Below are 26,202 nucleotides of genomic sequence, written 5' to 3'. Positions count from 1 at the left end.
GACATCTGTCCGTGCTTTCTGCTTTATGTCCTCAGAGACTGCTGAGTAAAACCTCAGGTCTTGGCCCCCTTCCTGTTGACCTGAGCACAGCATTTCTGGATACCAGCTCTGTTCCTCACATCCAAGATGCAGCCAGGAGCACGGCGGTCATCTTGGCAGGAGATGGGATCGGGGCACAGAGCACAAGTACGTCTCACCACCAGGGACTCTGTGAGCACACTTTATTTGTAGACGCTTATTTCTACATAAACATACATAAGTCATACATAGAAGGAAATCATGCAAATTGCCAAAACAAAGCACATGAGCAAACCCTTCTTTGAGGAAGGAGGAAGAAAACAGCATAACGTGAATGTTCTCAGATACCTCAGTGATGAAGATGGAAAGAAAGCCTAACAGCATAACAAGGCTACGTGCTGCTGGCAATAGGTAAAGCCTCACGCATTCCACGAACCGACAGTATTCTGAGGGCTTTAACGCATAACAAACACGTTGGTGAACGGGCGCGGTCCCCTCGGTGTCAGCGCAGCTGGTGTAACCAGGAGCAGCCGCGCACCAGGAGCTCCGCGGTGCACACGGGCTGCGCTGCCGCGAGCCATTCCCTACGCAGGGCCAAGCACGAGACAAGTCACTGCCAGCTCAGCACTTTTACAAATGGAGAAGTGCTTCTCCCCAGCCGCGGCCACCAGCGTGCCCCGTAGCCCCCGGCCCCCCCGCCTGCCAGCACCACTGCTCGGCTCGACGGGGTGGCCCAGAAGCGCACGGCCCCGCGTTCAGAGCCGCTGCACGAAAAACACCTCTCTAGTCTGCGTGACAAATGGTTTCTACTTGCAGTGAGTTAACCGAGAGCAATTTTGGAAACTTCTGCCGGAGGAGTTTGCTTTGCTTGCAAGGTCGCGCAGAACGAGCTCCCTGAACTTTGCCCCGCGCTGCCCCGCGACGTAAACAAGGGCCCTATAAAGAGCGGCGCCGCGCTGCGGCCGCGTCTTTCTGGCAGCGGAGCGGGGGGAGAGGAGCGGAGCAGAGCGGCGCGGCGCGGCCCGGTCCGGCCGCTGCGGGGTGAGGGGAGCGGCCGCTGGAGGGCAGCGGGAAGGTTGGGAGGCGCGGGGGGAACGGAGCTCCCGCCGGTGCGAGGCGTGTTAGTGCGGCACGGGGTCTTGCCGGCTTCGTGCGGTGGTTACAGACCTCGGAGCGGCCGGCCGCTTCTCGGGTGTGAGCGGGGCAGTTTCAGCGTACTGTGTCCCAGGTGACTGCGGTAGAACTGCAGGAAGGCAGCACGGGGACAGCTGGAGTTGTCAGCTGTGCCGGCTTTGCAGCATTTGTCTCTTGCCTGGGAAGATCAGTGTTCTTCATTTATGTATTTATCTTAATAGATTGTGATTTTCGTCAGTGTTGCTGTGTGTCAGAACTCGCTGTTTGCATCATGTTCTGTATTTACCCTCTGATGTGAGTGCTGGAACTGCACCGTTCCACAGCCTAGGGTGTGTTAGGAACAGTGTTAACGTTTTATTTCTCAATAATGAATTGTCTGAATGTATTAAGCCAAAGTTTCTATGCTGTTGGAGTGAAAGGATAATTACAGAATTTCTTGAATGCTTTGATTCTCGTGAGCATTAAAGGAACCTGATGTGGGCAGTGGATTTTATTGGATATGGCAAATCCTGGAACTTGAATTTTCATTTCCTGTTTTTGCAAACTTGTTTCTACTGCCTGCCTTAGGATTTTTCTCAATGACATCCAAGTGCTACAAACTGACTTGTAAAAATCTTTGTCTTTTTTTTTTTTTTTTCCTTTATATTATTTTCTGTAATGCTTGCTGCTTTGAGCATACTGCTGGTGCAGTTTCTGTGAAGTCAGTGGTTGGATTTGCACCTAGATTCTTAAACTGATGTAAACTGATTCAGCACCACTGTTTTCACTGCAGAAGAAATGGATCTGGTTAGCGGCATTTTAAAAAATCCAGCTTTTTTGAACTATTTAAAAGAAAATATTATAGAGGAACTCTGCTACTAAATGAGATAAACATGATCAGGCAGCAAATACAATGTATCAAATGTATTTTTGCTGTTTTCTTTTTAACTGAACGGAGCCAGTATCCTTCTGTGTTTTGCATGGGAATTTCAGCATCTGGACTTCGTTCAGGCATTGATCTAATTTTGTTTATCTTCTTTCTTTTCAGATAGGCCCAGCCATGTGGGCAGGGCTGGGACTGGTCCTGGTTCTCTGCCTCCTCCCAGGAGGGTGGGCAGAGAGCCAAAGGTGCCAGGAGCCCCCAGAATGGCGCATTGGGGAGGAGAGCCCAATGCTGAACTCCAGGGGGTCGGTGGCAGTGGTCGCTCTCCTCCAAGCTAGCTGATACTTGTGCCTGCTGCAGGCTTCCAGGTGAGCACCAGTCTTCTTTCCATCTTTTGCTAAAACATGAATGCCACTTCATAAAGCCAACTGAGGATAATACACACAATCAACTATGGGTGCACTGAACAAGGAATAGCTTCCTCAGATTACCACCGCTGTAAGTGACCTTGTCCTACTGACTTGGCCATTTCCCAGCAGTTCCAGTTCTTCAGCTCTCGCCTTTGCCCTGGCTGAAAGATCTTCTGTTCACATTGTATTTACAACATAAACTACAATTAGCTTAATGTTAATGAAACACAAAACGCACTAGAAACACACAGGAACAGTTCAAGACAGATGCTTTGGTTAGTGGCAAATAATTAATGTAGGGAAGTACTGAAGCCAAGAAACATAGTTCTCTAGTATGACTTGAACACTTGAAATAGACAGACTCATAATCATTCCTTTTTATGTAAAAAAAAAATAATAATAATAATTTAAAAAATGAAAAGAACAAAGCAGAATGTGCACCTGTCATGTGCCTCTGTTCAATGGGTTCTGGATACAGAAAATTCAGAAGGTGCAGAAAAGACTAACCTTGCAAAAAATTGATAAAACATTTAATGGAATCATCACTGTTACATTTTCATACGTGACCTAGGACATCAGTGCTCCAGTTTCTGGAATGTACCTTGTCATAAATAATTAGATAGTATGATAGTAACAGCAGCAGGAAAATAATTTTGAGCTGGCCTAAACATGTATTGCCTGCAGTGCTTATCTTTGGTTCAGTGGTTGTGAAATCAATTTGGCATGAAATTTCATACTGCTGGTTCCACAACTTGATTAGGATCAGTATAATAACATGTTTGTTTCACTCTCCAGACTGCAAAACTTCATGTTACAATAGTCTTAGCAAGTTTTTCAGGAGCTGGATTTTTGAAATAGCAGTGGCAAAGTTCTGGCTTTGTGGCTGACTTTCAAAGTAGTTGGATTTGATTCCATGCATTTTTAAAAGGCTGTATTCTTTGAAGTTCTAGACTACATCCTGAAAGTGAAAAAACGAAAATATTTTTATTTCTAGAGCAACCCTGTACAAATTATGCTGAGGCCAACTAGGTCATGAAGACATTCTGTAGCCGTTCTTTTGACTCACCTGCCATCCCTCTTATGTAATGTCCTTTTCTGGCTATTGCAGAAAATAGACAAGTCAAAATGAAAGGGAGAGTGTTGGCCTTGTGCTGTAGGTTTACTTTCTTTGTTGTTCAACTTCCTGATGTATTCACTCTGCATTCTTTAACAAACTATGTGACCCCAAACTCGGCATTTAAGTAAAAACGTTACATAACGTCTGTTTGTTAGACCATGAAGAGTGTGAAAGAACTGACATAGAAATAACACTGAATTCAGTCTGATAATAGATGTCTGCTTTACTTAGTACTGTATTCTTGGTACGAGGATGGGAACTGAGGCATGCAGACTTTTGTAGGGTCTGACTTGATGGCAAAACAGTCATACATTCCTTTATGTTGAAAAAGAACTTCAACATTTTCAGTTGTGACAGAGCTGATATTTATGGTAAAGAGCAAGAATGTTTTAGTAGTACTAGACTGTTGCTTAGAGGAGAAAACACTCACCGTAAGGTAAGCAATATGGAGCACTTTAACTTTTGATGATGGCAAATAACTTATTTTCATATTGCAAAGGAGGAAAAACTTCCTATGATTGCCTGTTGATTTATGGTCGTCTTTTTTCACATTCCCCTCTAGATTGGAGGACCTGCGAGTGAAGTTAGAGAACGAAGGACTGGTCAATATCTCATATGTGGTTGTCAACCATCAGAGTCCTCATTCCCAAAAGAAATTTCACCTACTACAGGAAAGTGTTTCAGACCATATTACTGTCTACCAACAAGATGATCACCAAGCTGATGTCTGGACTACTTTAAATGGAAACAAAGATGATTTTCTCATCTATGACAGGTTTGTGTTTAAGGGGAAAGACTGGAAAATGTTTACATGTATTTAGAATAGTGACTTGTAGATCTCTGTATTAATTCATTAAAATAACCTCACAATAAAGTCATCAAGCTGCACATGCACTTTTACTGGGAAATGGAAGCTACAAAAGAAAAGTCTGCTTTTGCTTAAGTAAGTTTGGGATAAGTGCATGCAATCTTTATAAGTAATTATGATGGCTTTTGGACTGTTGAGTTTGGTATCATGGTTATGATCTTTGTTTTTATTCTCTAACAACTTTGTTATGTCCATGCATTTGAAAGAAGAATCAAGCCTGGAAAGCTACCTGACTTCTCATTAGAACATTTTGACTGAAATTGCTGAAAGTGTCTTATAGCTGAATGAAAAACTTAGAACAATAGAAAAAATTAGCTTTTTGATAACAGGATTCTGGGACAAGAATCTTTTGGTAGAGACAGTAATGACTGTTTAGTTGGAATCCTGTGTTTTTGTTTTTGATGTGATGAAAATTATTTGAGAACTTGCACTTCTAAAATGCCCATCTTGATTAGTATTATGTTACTGTAGAGAGTGTTCTGTCTTTGTACTAAAGCATAATGAAATGTAATGAAGAATTAGAAAGTTATTTAGCTTTTTTTTTTTTTTTTGCAATATGATGAAATTAGACAAATTAGCTATATTAGGCAGTAAATATACCTAAATTGGAAAGTTGCTGCTGTATGACAGACAAAAAGATCAGGACTGTATGTAGTCCATGGAGTAGCTGCAAAGCTGCCAGCTGGCCCACAGCATTTGAAAGGTTGAAGAGTTCTGCACTGTTGACCCATTGGGTATGCGTACACCTACACTACTAATTGGTTTGGCAACAGTTGTGCTATAATCCGTTATGACTGTAGGAATTTATGTCCTACTCATTGCTGGTCCTAGATATTTATGGCAAATGTTTAAAGGTAGGGCTGAAGGATGTTCTGATGACATTGCAGATACCTGCTTATCAAAGTGCATGCAGCTTCCACATTTATACCAGCTGCTTTTAGTGTACCATTTGTACAGTTGAGAACATACCAGAATATTGAAGTGCAGGCACGATGCAACTTTGTATCATAAAATCCCCCTCCCAGTGCACACTAAATTACTCATGTAGATGGTTCATAATGTACATTCCAATCAAAAATCACATTAGGCTGCATTCAGACATTCCTTCTCTCAGACTGGAGATTGGGGAAAGGCTCTTCAACAGAGGGGTGGTTGGATATAGAACAGGCTTCCCAGGGCACTGGTCATTACCCTGAGCTGCCAGAATTTAATAATCATTTGGACAGTGTTCTCAGATGTAGGGTTTGAAATTTGGGTGTTCCTGTGTGGAGCCAGCAGTTGGCCTTAATGATCCTTGTTGGTCCCTCCTATCTTGGGATATTCTGTGGTTCTGTGATTCTTTGAATACAAAGACCATGCAGTGATTTGCATCCTATGCACCTATGCAAACTGCCCTCCTCATTAGCTATTATATACAGTTGCGATTGTATACCTTTGGGAATCTAAGTAAGTGCAGACAAACAAGAAGTTTCTGCCAGCAGAGTGTTTGCATCCATTAGAAAGCAGACTTTGCATGTACTAAAACAGCTGAGCAGACAGATGTTTTTGAGATGGAGATTGCTTGTTACTATGAGCTCTTTGGAGAAAAACGCTATCCATGGGACTGCACAGCACTGGTGGACTTGCATAAGTAAAATAAAGTATACTAAGATGAGGTGTTAAATTTTATGTATATGTAACCTTGAAGTTATTTCTCTCCTAGATGTGGTCGTCTAGTATATCACCTGGGTCTTCCCTATTCCTTCCTGTCTTTCCGATATGTAGAAGAAGCCATTAAGATTGCATACTGTGAAAACAAGTGTGGAAATTGCTCTTACACGGTATTTTCTTGTTTCATTCTTTATATACTGGGGAAAAAAAAAAACAACCTGATACTAAGAATCTTTGTTTGCATGATTAATCAAAAAAGACAACTTTGAATATATGCTTTTCATAGGTCGTGACAGAATACGTAAGCATTTTTTGAAAGCTTACGTAATTTAGAATAGACTGTTTAAATTCCTGCAAAACATTTTCTGAAATCTAAATGTGATTGTGAATGCTAATTCTGTTTGTGGAATTACATATAGTTACATATAGTTAGTGAGAATTTAGCTACTTCGGTTTTTGTTTATTTCTTGGAGAGAGGTAGGCACTTTTTTTTTTTTTTTTTTTTTTTTTTTTTTAACTCTGGAGATGAATCTGACCTGTTTAAGTTACAGTTCCTCTTAGTTTATGTTTACAAGCACTATAAAAAAAGTTAATTTAAAAATTGGTAAGGAGATGATTGTTACCACAAAAAAAGGAGCTGTATTTAACATGTAAGTAGACATCAGAACTACTTTCAAGATTACCCTAGTTAGTTCTCACAGTCACAAAAAAAAAATAAAAAAAAATAAAAAAAATTAAGAAGTCATTTTAAATGGCCTTTTGGTGACTGTGAGGACTAACCAGGGTAATCTTTGCTATTTTCAATTTTTTTTATTATTCTTATTTTCTTTTTTATTCTTTCTCTCTTTCTCTTTCTCTCTTTCTCTCTTTCTCTCTTTCTCTCTTTCTCTCTTTCTCTCTTTCTCTCTTTCTCTCTTTCTCTCTTTCTCTCTTTCTCTCTTTCTCTCTTTCTCTCTTTCTCTCTTTTCTCTTCTTTTCTCTCTTTTCTCTCTTTCTCTCTTTCTCTCTTTCTCTCTTTCTCTCTTTCTCTCTTCTCTCTTTCTCTTTCTCTCTTCTCTCTTTCTCTCTTTCTCTCTTTCTTCCTCTCTTTCTCTCTTTTCTTCTCTCTTTCTCTCTTTCTCTCTTTCTCTCTTTCTCTCTTTCAAATTAAACTTTTGGCATTAAGAATTTTGGCATTAAGAAACTGAGTATGCATTGCTGACTGCTTTATCTACCTTTACTGAAGAATCTTCAGAAATCTGCTGATAAGCTTATCTGTGTCTCGAGCACAACCAAGAAAAGTGACAGTTAAGATGGGGACCTGGGGGTTATGGAGGACTGTTGTCCCTCAAAGACAAACTTTGGAAGCAGATGTTTCTTTCCATGTTTTCTTTTATAATTGCATGACCTTTCAGAGGGTGCTGTAGATTCCCTTCCGGGAGCCAACATTTTTGGCTTTCCACTCCCTGCCAATTCCAGGACACAGAAATTACAGAAAGAGATTTTTGGATGGTCTGTGTCTTGACTTTCTTGGAAACTAGAATGCTAAATGCTTTATTATTTTCAGGACAGAAATACAGACAGTAGCTCACATTCTGCAGCACTCCATTAGTTTATCAAAAATATTTATAAACAAGAATTTTAGGTATCTAATTGTATGGGTTTTCTAACTACTGCAAAAATATGCAGTTAATTAATATTTTACAAGTAGTTTAATTAAATAAGATGTTTCTGTTTTGCAGGAACCTGATGTTGATTATATATGTGAGAACATCACCAAAAAAGAAGATGAGAATCTAGCGGGGATAGAACCTGAATCTGAACCAAGTGGTCAGCATTCACATCATCACCACCAAGTGCCCAGGCACAGACACCACCACCACCACCACCATCGTGAGGGTGGGCGTCATTCCAAAAATCAGAACCATCAGGCCCCTTCTGAATCTCAAAGACGTCACCCTCACAATGGTCGACGTCAGAGAGTTTTTAACCATAACAGACATGATCAAATAGGTAGCCATGATCAGATAGAAACTCTTCCTCCGGGAGAAGGTGTGGAAATTCTTCCACATGTTACAAAACTATGAAAAAAGGGGAAAACCATCTGTAAAAACCAGTTAACTTGAAACTGGCAGACAGCATCAGACTCAACAACCAGTAGCTGATGCTGTCATTGTCGACACCTTTTGTTTGAAGAGCTAGGAAATTCTGTCACTTGACAGTGTCATGGAACACTTCCAAGTTCGTGCAGGTGACATGGCCAGCTGTTAGCAGAGGACATCACTGAATCCTGACAGTGACGTCTGCTCACTGCTGCCTGAGAGTCAGCAGCAGCAGGAGGAAGTGAAACTAGTGACGCCTGACAGTGACAGGAAAAGGCAGGAAACTGAGCATGAAAAACAAACTAAACACTTAAAAAAGGCAGGGGACTCATATGACCTACATATACTTAATTGCAAGACTGGAAAAGCTATCAGATTAGGTATTTCTATTGCTCCCAAATAAAAATTAGACTAAGATGACAGTGTAGAGCTAAAATTTTGCAAAGAGCAGTGCTCTTGGTATTAGACAAGACCTGTCAAACTCCATCAGTGAAAATTTCTTGCTATAAAGGAATTGGATTAACCCATAGTTTGTTTTTCAATTACACTGGAAAGGTGTCTGCTTGGTTGATTAATTTGTCTGTCTTGTTTATCTTCTAACGTTCTGCTTGCATTTGTGAGGACAGGAGCATAAACTATGACCTAGGGGCTCCTGTTTGATATTTTGCAATCAAGAACAGGAGATAAGCAAAAGAGATATTTTAATATATATATATATATTTTTTTTAATTAAGAGGGGATATATTCAAAAAAATTTTTTTTTTTTTCTGAAGTAGGTATACAAATTATATACAAGCAAAGTTCATCGCTAAATAGCGGACCAAAATAACTTTTTATCTCAAGGGTAAGATACAACTGTAACTGCATTGTTTTAAAGTAACAGATCATATACTTAACTTTTGAGGGTTAAATATAGTACAAGTTTCACTGATGCACACTATTACAGTTCGTCAAATCCCACTGAATCAGTAAATTCATGCTGAAGTGAGAAGCAATATTAACAACTCTTTGTGCAGATTCAGTGCCTCTATTAAGAAAGAGACAGGACAAATTCAGTCTTGGTTTAATGCTTTTCTTTGCTTATGAGAGTATGGAATTTGTTATCTGTATTGATTCGTAAGGCAATATACCACTGACATTTTTGTAATTTCTTTGTATGTAGCTTAACATTTTCTAATTTTGATTAACCATGTTGAAATAAAAATTCTTTTGTTCAAAGGATTCCTGGATGAGCAGAGTATTCAAGAAAGGAAAGCAGCTTTGAAAGCATACACCACAATTAATGATGATTGAATAGGAAAATTATTACCCCTATGAAAACTGAATCTTTTTGTGGTGAATGCTGATTAGCAAGAAAAATAGTACTGAACATAAACAAAATGCATGCCTTCGGGATACTTGACAAGAGACTTTTCAATAAAAGATATTCAGCATTTCTTGGCATTTTGTTTTTACTCTTAAGTGCACAGTTCAAAATACACTGTTTCTTGTATATTCTACTGAAATGCTTCATGCTATTCACTCAAAACCGCCTCCGTTTCAAGTGCAAATCTTGGCCTTTATTAAGACGTTGCTCTAAATCTCTTATGGTGTTTCGGAGGATCTCAATTTCCTTGTTTTTCTCCTCCTGCAGGTGCTGTAATTTCTGTAAAAGTGCAAGTAAAGGTTTTGTTCATAATTATCAGGTGGGATTATACACTAATACAATATGCTATTCCTAACAAGCAATATTTTAATAAGAATGTTTTTTTTTTTCTTGGTATCTTTTATCATGGTGCTAAAAGAAATGATATCCCCTCAAATCCTTTTCCTGTGACATTACAAAGTCCCCAGTCCACAAAGCTATTAATGCATGCAAAATTTGTCATTAATGTTATTTCTGTCTCAAATTTCAAAGTTAACAATTCTGTACTAGAATCACTTCACATGTGGTCTTGTGCTGTTATTCATGTCAAAGGTGCTAAGCTGAACGTTATCAGTACCAAGTGCAGAAGGACACGGAATAGGTAATCTAGAGGTGGGAGAGAAGTGTTGAAGGGACACATTGACTAGATCCTGTGGGTTACAGAACTTCTTTTCCAGAGTAAATTTTTCTTGCAAACAAAACACAGTAACAGCCAAAAACCCCCTGCTGTTTAGAATGGGCTGTAACAATACTCGAGTCTTTGCAGATTAGGAGTTATTGGAGCACGTACCCTTCGATAGATACTTTGTGGCAAAACAGAAGCATCTGAATATGATTTTGTTGTTTTGTTCTGAACTCTTGCCAATTTAGTATTGAACTGAAAGAAACAGGGAAGAGAAAATATTAACAATCCAGTAAAAGAGGGAAAAAAAAGTATGTTAAGCAATACAAACAGAGGTTTATTTTCTTTTTTTCTTTTCTTTAACGGATGTTGTATCTGAAAATTGTTGCAAGATTATCTAGTGTTTAGTTCTAGGACAATGAAGTTTATCAGAAATGAAGATAATTGCAGATTATATTTCTTAATAATGCTTCAAAATATTAAAAAAGAAAATAGTACAAATATTCTGATCCCACTACGTTACACATAAATATTTCTGAAATACTAGATAAAAACACTATGAAAATGAAAAGTTGAAAGTACTTTGGCAGCACAGTCTTGTGTATGCAGCAGAAGAAATGGAAAGGATGCTAAAAGTCTCTTCAACCTTCCCTCACATACTACAGATATCTCAGCCCAAACACCTTGTTTCTATTAAGAAACAGCTTGTTTCTTATTGAGTATGGGAAAGATTTGAACTATTTCCTTCACTTTTCTGTAGTGAGGACTGAGCTGTGAAAGGTGTGTTGAGTTCCATGTCTGAAACCTCTCGGAAGTTTATAGAAAGGTAGTATTAAAAAATAAAAATCTTTAAGCATTCAGAAACAATTATAAAACAAACAATTATAAAAGAATAAAAATAAATAGAAAACACTGTCTTAATTTCTTTGTAGGTCAAAAGTTACCAACACTTTCAAAATAAATTAAAGGAAGACTACAAAGCTTCCATACACAGTAGATAGAAGTGTAGGTTTCTGTGCAGAAGCTACTTAAATCCCATACTGAAAGAGAGAGCAATGCCACTGACCCTTCTAAAGATCACTTTTTAATATGCTTGGGTTCCACCACATTGTTATGCACTAATTACAGCATTTTTCACTAGTCTTCTAAGTTTCCTCATTGCCTAATTGAGGTTTAATTCAGAGAACACATACCTCTATCTGCAGTTTAATTATTTCATTCTGCTTCTCTTCATCTAGAGTTTTCAGCTGTTTAGTTAGCTCTAATATTTCCAGTTCCTTTTTCTCTATCTGTTCCTTATACTCCATCTCTTTTGCTTCAGCTAGTATCACAGTAACACCAAATACATCGATTAAATTAATTACACAATATGGTTAAATGGAAAAACAAAACAAAAACAGAGCATTTCCCAAATAGCAGAGCTTTCTTCAGCAACAGGTTGGAACCATTTCTGTCAAACAAAAAAATCTATCTATCTGGAACCATAGTGATGAGATTGAGCTTCATTAAAGCAGTATCACATTTTATAGAGACTTCATTTTGCTTTTTTACAACTATGTGAATAACTAAAAAAATCCTACTTCTTAAACCTCTGTCAATGATGAAAGGTAATCAATACTACAATCAGGTGTTTCCTTTTGCAGCATTATTTATTTGCACGAAGTCCTGCTCTTCTCAGGTATAACTGAAACACCATCCTAGGGGCCTACCTAAATCAATTTTCAGCAAGTTCAAAGCATTTCTCCAGTTAGCACTTAAAGCAAAATTTAACTCTTTCAGATTTTTATGTATGAGTTCCCAGTGCCTGTTATACTTGATTTGGAACTTCTGCTTATCCGATGTTGCTGTAATAATACCTCACTGCCATTGTCTATTTAGTTAAGATAACATTCAGTTTGACAATATCCCCTTCTAGCTTTCATGTGTGTTCTGTCAGTACTACACCTGGACTCTAAGTAAAAACTGTTTTCCAGTCATGTTTCCATGAGCAAGTTGAACTTTTTTTTGCATTTATGCTAATGAAATACAGCTCTTACAGGCTATGACATGGTATCCAGCTGTATAGCATTCAGGCTTCAGAAAACTTACTTTTTTTTCTCATGCTGCTGTTCAACTGTGCTATTTCTAATTTGTGGTCTTCCTCTTTGTTGTGAATTTCAATTGTGAGTTTCTCAATCTGATCTTTATATTCCTGTGAACATAGAAATTCTTCATAAAAATCTTCAGGTTTCTGTACTTAGAAAGCACATTGTTCATGTCAAAATATATATAATAATTCAGTTCTTTATAATTCTGTAATTCTGTGGTTTTTTAAAGTTGCATCTATTCAACACTAAAATGTTCAGCTACATCTTACTTAACCCAATGAAAATCTACACATAAAAGATACAGCAGATTTCATCTATGTGTTAAAATAAAATTATAAACTGCTTGCATTAGGAGAAGGGGCAAATGAAGAGGTAGTATTCTTTTCCTCAGTTCAGGATTTGGTTTGATTCTACAGTTGGTTAAATCACAGAATCACAGAATCACAGAATTGTAGGGGTTGGAAGGGACCTCTAGAGATCATGGAGACCAACCCCCCTGCCAAAGCAGGTTCCCTACACCAGGTCGCACAGGTAGGCGTCCAGGCGAGACTTGAATATCTCCAGAGAAGGAGACTCCACAACCCCCCTGGGCAGCCTGTTCCAGTGCTCCGTCACCCTCACCGTGAAGAAGTTCTTACGCACATTCGTGCAAAACTTCCTATGCTGCAGCTTATGTCCGTTTCCCCTCGTCCTGTCTCCACGTACCACTGAAAAGAGACTGGCCTCACCGCTATGGCCGCCACACCTCAGATATTTATAAACCTGGATCAGGCCCCCTCTCGGTCGTCTTTTCTCAAGGCTAAACAGACCCAGTTCACTCAGCCTTTCTTCATAGGGGAGATGCTCCAGGCCCTTCACCATCTTTGCGGCCCTCCGCTGGACTCTTTCCAAGAGATCCCTGTCTTTTTTGTACTGGGGAGCCCAGAACTGGACACAGTACTCCAGATGAGGCCTTACCAGGACACAATAGAGGGGGAGGATCACCTCCCTCGACCTGCTGGACACGCTCTTCTTAATGCACCCCAGAATGCCATTGGCCTTTTTGGTCACAAGGGCACACTGCTGGCTCATGGCCAACCTGTCGTCCACCAGGACGCCCAGGTCCCTCTCTGCAGAGCTCCTCTCCAGCAGCTCATCCCCCAGCCTGTATTGGTGCATGCAATTATTCCTCCCTAGGTGTAAGACCCTACACTTGCTTTTGTTGAACCTCATCCGGTTTCTTACTGCCCAGCTCTCCAGCCTGTCCAGGTCTCGCTGAATGGCAGCACAGCCTTCAGGCGTGTCAGCCAATCCTCCCAACTTCGTATCATCAGCAAACTTGCTGAGGGTGGCCACTATCCCCTCCTCAAGGTCATTGATGAAGATGTTGAACAAGACCGGACCCAGCACAGACCCCTGGGGGACACCACTGGTTACAGGTCTCCAGCCAGACTCTGCACCACCAACGACGACCCTCTGCGCTCTGCCAGTCAGCCAGTTCTCAACCCACCTCACTGTCCACTCGTCTATCCCACATTTCCTCAGCTTTGTTATAAGGATGTCGTGGGAGAAAATAACTACAGTTTTTCTTGTATAAATTTTTGATTGTAGAATTGTGCAACAAGAAGTTGGATTTAAAGTATCTCAGATTGCTAATATTGCTTATACCAAGGATTCCACAACTTTACACTGGCAGCAGTGGAAACATCAATGGTGTAAGTGCTAGTGGCCTAGACATTCAAGTTAGTAATTTGAGCATACTTATTTTAAATTTACGTCAACGAGAAATACTCCAGAACTATCAAGTAATCTGCTGTAAATGCCAGTACAGAGGTAGTTAGTCCCAAGATCTCATCAGAACCTTCTGGTGTAGATAGACATGAACTAGAGCAATGCTCAGAGGCATTACAAAGGCAGTTACTATCTGGTGGTAAGAGCACGTGCAGATAATCAGAACATCACTAGGAAGATTCAGTATATGTATATGTATACACACACACACACACACACACGTGAATAAGAACATATTACTTATTCTCGATCTGTCAAGATAACGTTCTATTATTATTGAAGTTTAATATTGACTCTTTGGTACTATAAACATAGGCAAATAAAATAGACAGTTAAATTCCTAATCCTATATAGGTAGCAGATGTGCAGTCAAAGCACAGAGAACTGACACAACTTGTGGCTAGTGCTGTCGATGTTACCTCCTTTCCAAGAATAATACGATAGATAAAAAGTACAGGGACAGCAATGGAATTTATTTTGAGATACATGGACCTATCCTCTTTACAGCATTTACTCCCAAGGAAACTAAAGAGATAATTCAGATGACATCTGATTTCCTGGCAGTAGAGTTGGTATCTTGACTATTAAAAAAATTATGTGTAAGTAGATTCTAAAACTAAATATTGTTAAAAAATAAGCATATCTCAGATTGAGCCACGGTTCTCAGCATTGTATAATTTTGACCTTTTAGTTCCTGTAAAACTCTCTCATCTATCATTAGAATGACTTTCCTCTTTTTACACAGGATGAACTTTAGGAAAAGTGAAATACTAGTATGATTGGCAGCAAACTCAAGAATAAAAGGGTATAAGAACTGCTTCGACAAAGACATGGCTGTTATTATTCCTCCTATTAAAGAATGGTCATTCTGACAAACCTGTTCAGAAGCCCTTAATTTATCTTCCAAGACATGGATGTTTGCCTTCAGTCTGTCATTTTCATCTAAACAACAATAGCAGAAAAGAACAATAGACTAAAAGGTAAAAGTTGTTACATGGAAGCATGAAAGAAAATTATTTACATTTTTTTAAAATTGTCTGGACTCTGAAGAGACCTGACATTTTCTAGATGTGATAATCTTAACTTACAGAGATACACAATGTCTATACAATTTCTTTGAAGAAGAAAATTCATTGTATAGTTGTAATATATATATGGTATTACTACACTGACCTGCTTTAAGCAATCTTTAGCAATTGTTTACTGCTGCATTCAAGAAAACCTAGATTCAAAGTTAACTTGCTAAGAAAATGAAAGATTATTTTCATATCAATAATAATTTCAAATTAAGAGATGTAACTTTTTAAGTACTTGTTTCCCAAAATGAGAGCTTACTCAATTTGTGTGGGCTCTTTTACAGCTTGTTTATAGTGGTTGCAAATATACAAATCAAAAAGAGAATTTAGGAAAAGCAGATAATGCTTTCTTGATTAACAAAATTAATTCTGATTATTAAAAGCAGCTATCTACTTCCAATTTTTAGAGTTTTATTAACTCTTATGCTAAGGTACCTTGAATACAGAATGGGTATATATAATTAAATATGATAACTAGACTGCAGGATAAAAATATGTTGTTAGATGATATGAATAAAAATTAAGTACTTTTACTTTTTAATTACAATAACAATGAGCAATTATCAAGATTTTATGGATAACAGCCAAGTTTCAGCCTCCTTGAGATGAGGGTTAACACTCCAGTTTTACAAAGCACTTTAGCAAAGACTGTGTATAAATGCTTTAAGAAAATACAGCTCAGTGGTTGGGTAATACTTTCCCACTTTTTCTTAAGTTTCCTTTGGTATGCTGAAATAGGTTTTAAATCTAACTATTAACTAAAAATCTTGCTAGAACAGGAATTCCTTTATGAGTGGATTCTAGGCAGAATAACAGTAATAGACATTTACTAAGACTATAGAAAACCAAAATCTGCACAGGATTGATTTTAGATATACTTTGTTTCATTTCAGTCTGGATGCTAGTGAGCTTCTCTCTAAAAAACACAGTGAACGGAAAGAAAAAATTAAAAACCCTGTTCATACAATATTACTGTACAGTACATGTAAGAACATTTTTCTTTTACCTTTTATGTTACACTGGTTTTCAAGAGTTTGTATAAGACCCGTTATCACATTCCGTAGAGCAGTACATTCTAGAAGTGAAAAATTCGCTGTTTGAAAATATTTTCTTCACCACTTTAATTTAATATGGCAATTGAAAAAAATAATGAACATCACATTTAAACAGTACTTTTTTAACATTATAAAAATGTCTGAAAATAATATACCTTTTTGAGTAATAGAATTGCAAGCATAATTCTTCTTTATTGTCTTTCAAAAATGTTCAACATGTTTTTTTAAGAGTGGGAAAAATACAATGCTTTGCTTACTGTAAGACCGATTGATAGTCTTTAAGAACTGGAAATCTCTTTCTCCCTGGGAGTTAACCTTATTTAATTCATCACACGACTTCAGAGAAGGACATCTTTTGCAAGAAAGACTTACTGACCATACATATCTAAATCTCAATTGCACTGTATAAATCAGCCTAAAGATTCACAGCCTTTTAACAGCAGACTACAAGAATTCAGAAAAAGTCTCTTCACCCAGTGGTGATAAAAGGTGCTTTAGTATTATGAAAAAAAGCCTGAGACTTGGAAAGTAGATGTGGAAGAAATCGAGATGTAGAGTGAGGGGCAAAACACAGCAGAACTAGACTACTTTCGAGGTAGATGACAGAACTGTGAGTCATGCAGCAGTCACCAATGAAGAGAAATGCCAGATGCCAATTGAAAAGGGACAGAGGTGGTAAGATGACAGTCACACTGTGCAACAAAGAAAGGCAGGCTAAAGGCAGGACATAGAAAACCACGCTTTAAGAACACTGCGAGTTCAACCATTCAAGTCAAACTTTCTTAATTCTATTGTATTTGAATTATGATGCTCATTATCATAATTGGTATTGAATACATGTGTAGGCATATAGTTCTCCCCAGAACAAGAAGGTGAAGAGAACAAGGAATGGTATCATGATTTGGAAATAAAACCCCACCATGATCTTGTTAGTTATAGAAAGTGAGAATTTTCTTTTGAACGAGATAAGATGCTTCTGATCGGCAGATTTTAATCCTAAAGTTGTCTGTGCCACTGTTAACCAGTTAAGTCAATGGCGAGCAGCTTATCATGCCTGCAGGCCTCTTTCCAGGTCAGGAGACAGCTTTAGTATGCCACTGTTTTTTTCTATGTCACAGGACATACTGAACAACAGTGTGCACATCCATGAGAGCACAACTCTGCATGCATGTGGAAAGAAGATGTACTCCTCATTTTACAGATACCCACTCTGAGATTCGAGCTTCCAGGTAATGAAAATGTGTATCTATATATAAATGAAAGTTATTTGTATAACTGTAAATAAGTAGAAAAAAAAAAAGAAAAGGGTACGGTACCTCGACAAATTAGGCTTCCTATGTTTTAAAGTAAGCATCTAAATTTGGACATTTTGAATACTGATAATTCATTATAATCCACATCTGAAACACTGAAATAATTTCTGTCACATCTGAATGCAAAAACTGCAAAATTTGTAACACAAAAGACTTCAATGATCCATATCCTTTAAACATACTTTGCTGTCCTTTTTATTTTGTTTACAAATGTGTCTAAAATGTTTTGTAACTACCTTGGTTAAACATAAACCTAAATCTTCTTACTGGCTACACAGATAACAGCTTACTAATATACTATTACTGCTTATTTTTAGCTTTTATCTTGATTACAGACTAAACTCAAATTTAACAAGCAGTACAATTTTATGATTTTTTTTTTTTCCTAGCCATCAAATAAGGATGCCATCATATTCTTGGCAGTAATTAAATTTTCCATATCAAAATACCAACGATTTTATGTAATTAAGGTTAGGTTTACTTCTTCACTAACAGCATTTTTGCCAAGAATGCTTTTAATAAGACCAACACAGAATAGTGGTGTGTGCATATATATGCAGCTTGTTGCTATCCTACATATTTATATTCCATAATTTTATTTTTTGTACTTGAAGACCATATGGTGTACCTATAATAGAACATTTTGTTCTCATTAAAAACTTTTTCATATTGCTTCTTTTCCTTGTAATTCTAACAGTTAAGCTACAAAACATTCAAAGACACGGAATACTGGGGACATTAAAACTAAGGTTGTTCCTCTTAAGCCTTTTCTTCTTGTTTTCATAGTACCACTTCATGTCTGAAATGGCTTTTAATATCTGCAACAGATAAAGTATGCTAAATAACACTGCTCTTTGTAAGATGAAAGTTTTGTTGAGACCAGTAGATCCTGTAATTGAAGTCTACATAAACAAATTCTGAAGTCACAATGGTGAATTATGATTCCAATATTTGGTTTTCTACTCAAACTTTTTGAACTTTAACCTATTCTTCCTTCAAGTCTGCCTTTCACAAAGCTGTGTGCCAGCCACCGTCATTCCCTTGCTCCATTCTTCTAAAAAAGCAGTAGGGGGAGCGCGAAGGGCATAAGAACAGTGAGTGTCAGCTCCTACACCATGTAGTACATCACATCAACAGCATTCGTGGAATAATCCTGTGCAAAATTTGAAGCGTTAGGTCACTGTGTCTATTTATACTGACAAGTTCTGTTACAATTTTTCATTCTTTTGAAGAAGTAGGAAATAAATTATAGGAAGTCATACACACATTGTAAATACATCTATGCATTTGGTAAACAGTTTGACAATAGATAGTCTTACAACGAATCACAGGTATTTAGATGCAAACTCCTTTTTTTGTCCAATTCCAAGAATATTTCATTATCTTTATTATCATAAATATATATATATGTAAAAGCAATTTTCTCATGTTGAATTATAGTTTTGACTGGAAGAAAGTGCTGAGCTCACAGTTTTTCTTGCCTACACTAATGAAGAGAAAACACAGTTTTGCTAAATGGTCACAGTTTTGCAGGTCATTGGCATTAGTGTGGCTCCTTCTCTATAAAAAATACACCTTCCACACAGAAAGACTGAACAGCCAATCAATATTATCCCACATTTAGTATTCATAATTCACTGCAGATCCTTCCATCACTTTTATAACAGAAAATATTTCCTTTTTTTTTTTTTTTTTTTCTTTCTTTAACAACTTCAAAACACTAGACAACAAATACATAATACTGGGGATGCTATATGGAATTGTATCATTCGATATGCCAGTCTCATCTTAGTTACTTGGAAGCAAAATCCAGGGCTGCAGTATCTTCTGCTGCAAGAAATATTTGAAGAAAGTGAAATAATTATCGGTCAAACAAAAACAAATCCACTCATTAAGACAAAATAGATCCACCTTCAGTTTTCAGAAGAAATAGTGCGATTGCTTTCTTTTAAAAACTATGGTAAATTTTGTTCAAAACTGTAGTCTGCACCACAGTTGTCCACTTAGTCAGTATAGAAAACAAGAATACCAGACCTGTCCATCTCAAGTCGATCACAGTGATTTACATTAAACAAAAACTGTGGTCCTGAATCTCACCTTGGTTCAATAAAGAAAGTATTAAAACAATGCAAAGCTCATTTAGTATCTTTCAGAACGTGTATACAGTTGCCATGTTGCCCATCTTTTTCTGTTATTTTTGGTTAAAGAGTTTCACACTTCTTTCCCCACTGAGTTTTATAAATTTTCTTTCTCCCTTTTCATATCCCTCAGAACTCCTGCTCTTCGTTTACCTTGCACAGTTCCAAAAGACTTCTGGCAATCAAGGACATCAAGAAGCTGTCAGGTTCTCACTTACATTTTCTGGAATTCTGTTGGGATGTGAAATGCTATTCTCATTTCAGTTTCTCATAATAACATAGGGTTTTTCAGCCAGAATAAAATTCCACTTCCTTCACCCCCAGCAGCCAAAAGTCCTTCGGGATAAGTGGAACAACAGCCTTTCCTTCCACAGTGCTTTTGCTCTCTTCCCCATTGCTGAAAGAAGCATGTTTATTTGGAATCATACGTGAACCATTCGCCAGCATGTGGTCTCTTATGTTTTTCCTTAGCTGTTCTGTGAATTGCCTTGTGGTCTACTGCTAAGGCTTAGTTGTTTATCTATCCTATAAACTCACTTGCTCTTGTGTTAAATTTGCAATAAGATGAACTTTAGAATCTTGTTTGACTTGAGAACCTACATACATTAAGAATGCATGTTGACATTGTTCATAAAAAATTTGACACAGCCATTCAGGTGCAGAAATTTCAGTTGCTTTTGGATCAGTTCTTCTACTGATACTCTTGGGAAATGTGACTGAGCTGGACTTTGGGAAGTGGCTTGGGGCATGAGCATAGAAGAAATCTCTTTTCCAAGCCACAGTTGGCCCTATCATTATATAAAACCTACTCTCACATGTAGAGTCTGTTAGGATAACTCTTGCCAGAACAAGAATAGAAGAATCAATGATACAGTGTTCCCAAACATCTTCTCCAGTTCCATGCAGGATGCCTCTATATCCCCATGAGAAGTAAGAAGTGTTTTTCACTGCTGCGTTGCTTTGACTATCAAGCACTGATACAAAGATCCAAACTACCTGACACAACACTTCCAGTGCTCTGAGTCTGAGTGTACTGTGTTATAACTTCAACTAGTCTTATCAATTTTAAAAATAAAAGGCAAAATGCTTTGAAAATATTTTATAATTACTGTAATTTGTAATTACCTAATAACCCGTAATGTTCTTTTGAAGTATTTTTAACATTACAATTACTGCTGATGCTCAGCAACATAGTAACTCATGTTTACCTGAAAATTTCTCTGACAACATCCGCTGCAAATTATGGCAATGCACTGAACAAAATGGTTTGAGAAACTACTGTTTGATTACCTTTAATGAATGTCATTCAAAAATGTTATTTACGTAAACACTTTGAAATATGTGGTGTGCTAGTATTCTATTGGAGTACTCTACTGGTACACATTTTAACCTAAGAGAATATAGCCACATTAATCAGCTTATTTTCTAAATAGATTCTATGCCCTTGGCATCTCTTATTTATCTCATTACCAAGCAGATTTCAAAAACGCCTCTTGGAAATCTTATTATGTTTCAAGTTACCTCTTTTTACTTTGTCCTTTACTGCTGTTAACATGTTGGCAGTCTCTCAATCTCAGACCACAATTATCAGCTTCCAAAAATTCTGCCTCCTATCTATGTTCTTACTAATTTGTAAATTACTCCATCTTAAATATTGTTGAGATTTTTATTTTTTTATTTTTTTTTCCTGCTGCTGAACTTCATTTCATATTTCATGCTGATTACTCTGGCATTTTTACTTGGACTTCTGCCATCCACATTTTTTTTTCATCATGTGTTTCAAAGCAGCTCCAGAGATTGTTCTCCCCGGTTTTGTCAGCATAACTATCTCCTCAAGTCATTTCACTCTTATCTCCTTTAAGTGAGGCAATTTACATAGCCCAAACCTCGCTTCTGACTTCCATCTGTTTTTAGTCTGTTCTGCTTATGGTGTCCCAGCTGCTCCAACTTACTGCATTGTCTCTTTCATATTCATTATCTTTTATCCCATGGGTTTTATGATAAGAATAATTTCTTCTTTTTGTCAACATTTTTCTTTTTGTCTTTAAAATCTACTTCATATAAAAAACCTCCTCTTTGTTTTCATCAATAATGGAGCATCTTGCTCTGTTTCTGAATCACTGTCCTTCATTGTCTTTTGTGTTCAATAGAGAAACAAATGTTTCTAATGAGTTAAACCACAGTTCCTCTCAGTTTGCTGTCCGGCGCCATAATGCTCAGTAGAAGATACTTCAGGAAAGAGTAAAGATACAGAAACAGATACTGCCACAATGCAATCTCTCATCTTCAAAAACCACAAATAGGGGATACCTGAACGAGCAGTACTGTCTTTGTGTTTAAGACTTCAGAATTTCAGGGAGGTTGCTGTTATAAGCTAGCCAATATATGCACATCTACCAGAAGAGCATGAAAGAAGACACTGAAAACTACAGGCCTGTCAGTCTAACCTCAGTCCCTAAAAAAGTTATGGAGAAGATTATCGTGGGTGCCACTGAAAGAGTGAAGAACAAAGCTATTTTCAGGCAAAGTCAGTGTGTTCCAGAAGAGAAAGCTCTGCCTTAAAGATTTGATCTCTTTCTGTTATATCCACCTCGTTGGTGGATAGGCTGGTAGAAGGGTAGATTCCATTACATGCCACATAATAAGCATCACTACATTTAACACAGTATCTAACATTCTTACTACTTTATATGGCTGAAAATAATAGAAGTATTTCTCAGAACTTCCTGAATACAAGCAAAAAGCATTCTTTTGTGTTTTTTTTTCTTCTTTTTTTTTTTCTTTTTTAGGAAAAATCCAAGACCTTACCTTCTTTTACTGATTCCTCCCTTGATTGGCTTAATGTTAGCAACCTATTCGATTTTTCCAGCTGAAGAGCTAATAGTTTGTTTGCTTCATTAATTTCTGAAATTTTCTAGGAGATGGGGAAAAAAAAAAAAAAGAAACCAACTAATTTTATATGAATAGCTTTCAATTTAAGTTTTATATTTTGTGTTTTAAATTTATATAAAATTAACATTTAACAGGACCGCAGTCACAAGCTTATATTATTTGACTTCCTCGAACTTCTATCATAGAAAAGATGAATCATAGAATGTCCTGGGTTTGGAATGGATCTTTGAAGTTCACCCAGTCCGACTCCCTTGCTATGAGCAGGGACATCTTCTCCTGTTTTGAAACTCTTCCCAGGTGTTTCAAAACTCTGTCCAACCTTGGGCCACTTCCAATAGCCAAGCATCCACAAATTCTTAGGACAACTGGTTCCTGTGTCTTATGACTCCCATTCCGAAAAATTCCTTCCTTATATCAGATTTAATTCTATCCTCTACCAGTTTAAAACATTTTAAAACTGTTCCCCTTATCTTGTTACTGGTAAAAGGCCTCTCCACCTTTCTCATAAGCTTGTTTTATATATTGGAAGATTATAATGAGGTCTCCCCAGAACCTTCTCTTCTTCTGGCTGAACAAGTCCAGCTTTTTCAGCCAGTTTTCGTATGAGAGGTGCTCCAGACCTATGACTATTCTCATGGCCTCCTCTGGACAAGCTCCAACAGATCCAAATCTTTCTTATGCTGGGATCCCCAAGCCTGCACGCAATACTGCAGGTAGGACCTCACGAGGGCAGAGAAAAGGGGTATAATCACCTCTCCTTATGAAGCCCAGGATACAATTGGCCTTCTGGATTGCAAGTGCATACTACTGGCTTACAATTAGTTTTTCATCCCCAAGTTCTTCTTAGCATGACTTCTCCCAGTCACTTTCTCACCCAGTTTGGTCAAAATCTGGGGATTGCCCCAGTCCAGGTACAGAACCTTGCATTTGACCTTGTTGATCTTCATGCAGTTCATGTGTCAGATTTGAAAGCCTATGCATTTGATAGATTACGCTGCAGAACTAAGAAGTAGCTACAATCTGTATCCTTCTGAATTCTACAGTGTATGGTCAAGATCGATCCTCACAAAGTTCTTTTTACTGCTTTGCATAAGAAGCTGTGAATGCCATCATTGGTAATCAGCATGAGTAATCTGTATGAACAGAAATTGGTATGATTCTGCTTCTCTATTACCTCTAGTGTGGATATACTGAATGGGATCAACTACCAAAGAGGTGGCCTCTCACTCTAACAAGGAATCCAGTACCAGCTTTCTTCAGTCTTTAAGAAATTACATATAGGGAGTTCGGTGCATATATATGAACCCCCCCCCCCCCAAAAAAAAAAACAAACCAAAAAACAAAAGAAAGAACAAACAGACTTTCATCTTTCATTCTATACTAATAACAATTTCTAGAACAAGGAACAATTTCTGAAGCAAAAGTCTAGCAGAGCTTTGTAATACTGGTATTAACAGTGGAAGTGTCTGTTAGAAAGAGATATTCCAATCTTTTCTTGAGAAGCCAAAATTGTCCTCAGCACCATTAAAATTCTAGCAAAGAAACAAATGCTTCTCAGACTTCACAGATCTTACATAGAAATTGTGACAGATTGGAAGGCTGAGCAATCACCAGTCACATGAAGTTCAGCACGAACAAGTGCCAGGTTCTGCAGCTGGGACAGAGCATCTCTGGCTGTACATACAGACCTGGGGGATGAGAGGAGGCAGAGCAGTTCTGCCAAAAATGTTCTGGAGGTTCTGGCTGATGGTGAATAGACTCTGAGTCAGCAGTGTGCCCTGGCTGCCCAAAGAGACCAGCGCACTCGGGGATGCCTCAGGGCCTGCACTGCCAGGTGGGTGAGGGAAGGACTGTCCTGCTCTACTCTGAGCTGCGCAGCCTCACCTTGAACACTGGGTACAGATTGGGCACCACAGTTTCAGAAGGAAATAGAAATATTAGCATTCAAATGAGATCTATGAAGGTGGAGGAGATTCCAGAGGGTATAGTATGTGAAGCACTGCTGGAGTCCCTTGGTGTGCTGGGCCCAGAGTAGAGGAGCTGAGGGGAGGCCTGATGGTGACTGCAGCTCCTTACTGGGAGTGGAGGGCAGTGCTGTTCTGTGTGACAGCGACAGGGCCTGAGGGAATGGCATGGAGCTGTGCCAGGGGAGGGCTGATGCCTTAGGAAAGGGTCTGCACCAGAGGGCAGAACACGGGATTTAACATTTGGGTGTTTCTGTATAAAGCCACATACATCTGTGTGTTACGAAGGAGCTGGACTTGGTGATACCGGTGGGGCCCTTCCAACACAGGAGACTGCATGATTCCGTGATTTTCTTAAATTACTAGTATCACTTTGAGAAAAAACCAATATAGAAAGCTCTGAAACAGCATTGGTATTACAAGGTATATTAATCAGAATTAGCTGACAATAATTGAAAAGCTTACCACAATATAAAAAAAATATTTATAGATAGCAATTTCAACTCTCTTTTAAGACTTTTTTTCACTTACCTTTTCTATATCTGAGAAGTTATCTAAAAGTTTATCAAGATTCACCGCATTGATTTTCTTCATGGCTGTGATTCATTTATTTCTGGAACATTTCATCCAGTGACAATTGCATATATAAAAAATAAATCTATTAATTTTCAGAAGATTTCCTATGCACAAATGTAAGCAGAGCACTTCACACTTTTGAAAAAATTATAATTATTTTTGCCTATTAATCTAAACTTCAGCCAACCTAAAACCTAATATTTTTAAGAAATAAAATTAATGTCAAACTGTTAGATGATGTGAAAAATTGTTGCAATTCAAAAAATATCTGAATCCACTTCCATAGACACAATGACACAATTTTAGCTAAAACCACATTTGATGCTTTTAAAACACATGAGATACTTCTTTCTAAATGTATTACTGAAACATATTGTCTTTCCTATCCCCACTTTTAAAAACAAGAAATGGAATGGATTTGAAATACTCATTCACCACTGTGCATCTTTTAGAGACAACGAGTGAATCTCTGTTAGGTTTGATTAACTTAAAACATAATACATAAACAAAGAAGCTTTTACAAGGTACATATTAATGCAGAATATACATCTTTTAACTGTCTACGTGCTCTAACACTTTATTCAGACTTAAAGCCACATACGTATTTTCTTATAAACAATCCACATTAATATCAGTGATGAGACACTGCTGAACATAAACCTCACCATATTAGTAAAGATCAATATTTTGAAGCACACCCATATACTTTCAGATTAGTAACACAATTCCTGTTTTTAATGGGAGTCCTACTTACAGAATCTTCAACATGCAATTGCAAGATGGATCTGAAAGAAAATATATGAATGTTTCTAAAAATATTTCAAGTGTCTTAGAAAATGAGGCTTCATCAAACAATAATTCCAATGCAGATAAAGCATATATTCTGGACCAAATCACCAGTTCTGCATAGAAATGTATAAACTATCTTAGTTACATAGAATAAATAAAGATGAAATGAGGGAGCTGATCCAGAAGATAGAATGTGTGTGTGCTACCCAGAAACTGAAGACGTTTCCACATGTACGTACTTATAATGAAGTTATGCTGAAATATACATGTAAACGATCATCTGAGCAAGAACCAAACTGAATATTTCCAGGTCTTTATGTATGTGCAACATCTTTAGAAAAGCAGTAAGGTAATAGAAATCGTTCTGTGTGTTTA

The 26,202-nt window shown here is 37.7% G+C and overlaps 2 protein-coding genes across 2 annotated transcripts; one reads left to right on the top strand and one right to left on the bottom strand.

The window, feature by feature from the left end:
* The first annotated feature begins 900 nt into the window (after positions 1-900).
* Positions 901-9,576, top strand: SELENOP (selenoprotein P). Its single transcript, XM_085213349.1, has 5 exons — positions 901-1,059; positions 2,180-2,382; positions 4,104-4,316; positions 6,112-6,229; positions 7,781-9,576. Exons 2-5 carry the CDS (start codon positions 2,192-2,194, stop codon positions 8,444-8,446), a joined length of 1,188 nt encoding a protein of 395 aa, XP_085069475.1. The 5' UTR covers positions 901-1,059; positions 2,180-2,191; the 3' UTR covers positions 8,447-9,576.
* Positions 8,380-25,056, bottom strand: CCDC152 (coiled-coil domain containing 152). The gene is made up of 8 exons (XM_085213350.1): positions 24,994-25,056; positions 22,415-22,520; positions 16,107-16,175; positions 14,902-14,966; positions 12,256-12,358; positions 11,361-11,488; positions 10,336-10,422; positions 8,380-9,785 (listed from the first exon to the last, which is right to left on the bottom strand). Exons 1-8 carry the CDS (start codon positions 25,054-25,056, stop codon positions 9,663-9,665), a joined length of 744 nt encoding a protein of 247 aa, XP_085069476.1. The 3' UTR covers positions 8,380-9,662.
* Between the last annotated feature and the right edge of the window lie 1,146 nt (positions 25,057-26,202).

Source organism: Meleagris gallopavo, chromosome Z (genome assembly GCF_905368555.1).
Source record: "Meleagris gallopavo chromosome Z, MGAL_WU_HG_1.1, whole genome shotgun sequence".
Classification (NCBI taxonomy): Eukaryota; Metazoa; Chordata; class Aves; order Galliformes; family Phasianidae; genus Meleagris; species Meleagris gallopavo.
This window is presented reverse-complemented; position numbering and strand designations above follow the sequence as displayed.

Bases quoted from the DNA above. Each gene is read 5' to 3' on its own strand.
- CCDC152 (XM_085213350.1), bottom strand. From the start codon at position 25,056: ATGAAGAAAATCAATGCGGTGAATCTTGATAAACTTTTAGATAACTTC. The intron at 12,359-14,901 runs GTTTGTCAGAAT...CTATGTTCACAG, and splicing joins AATTAAGGGCTTCTGAACAG to GAATATAAAGATCAGATTGA. The intron at 9,786-10,335 runs GTACGTGCTCCA...GCACTTTTACAG, and splicing joins CACAAAGTATCTATCGAAGG to AAATTACAGCACCTGCAGGA.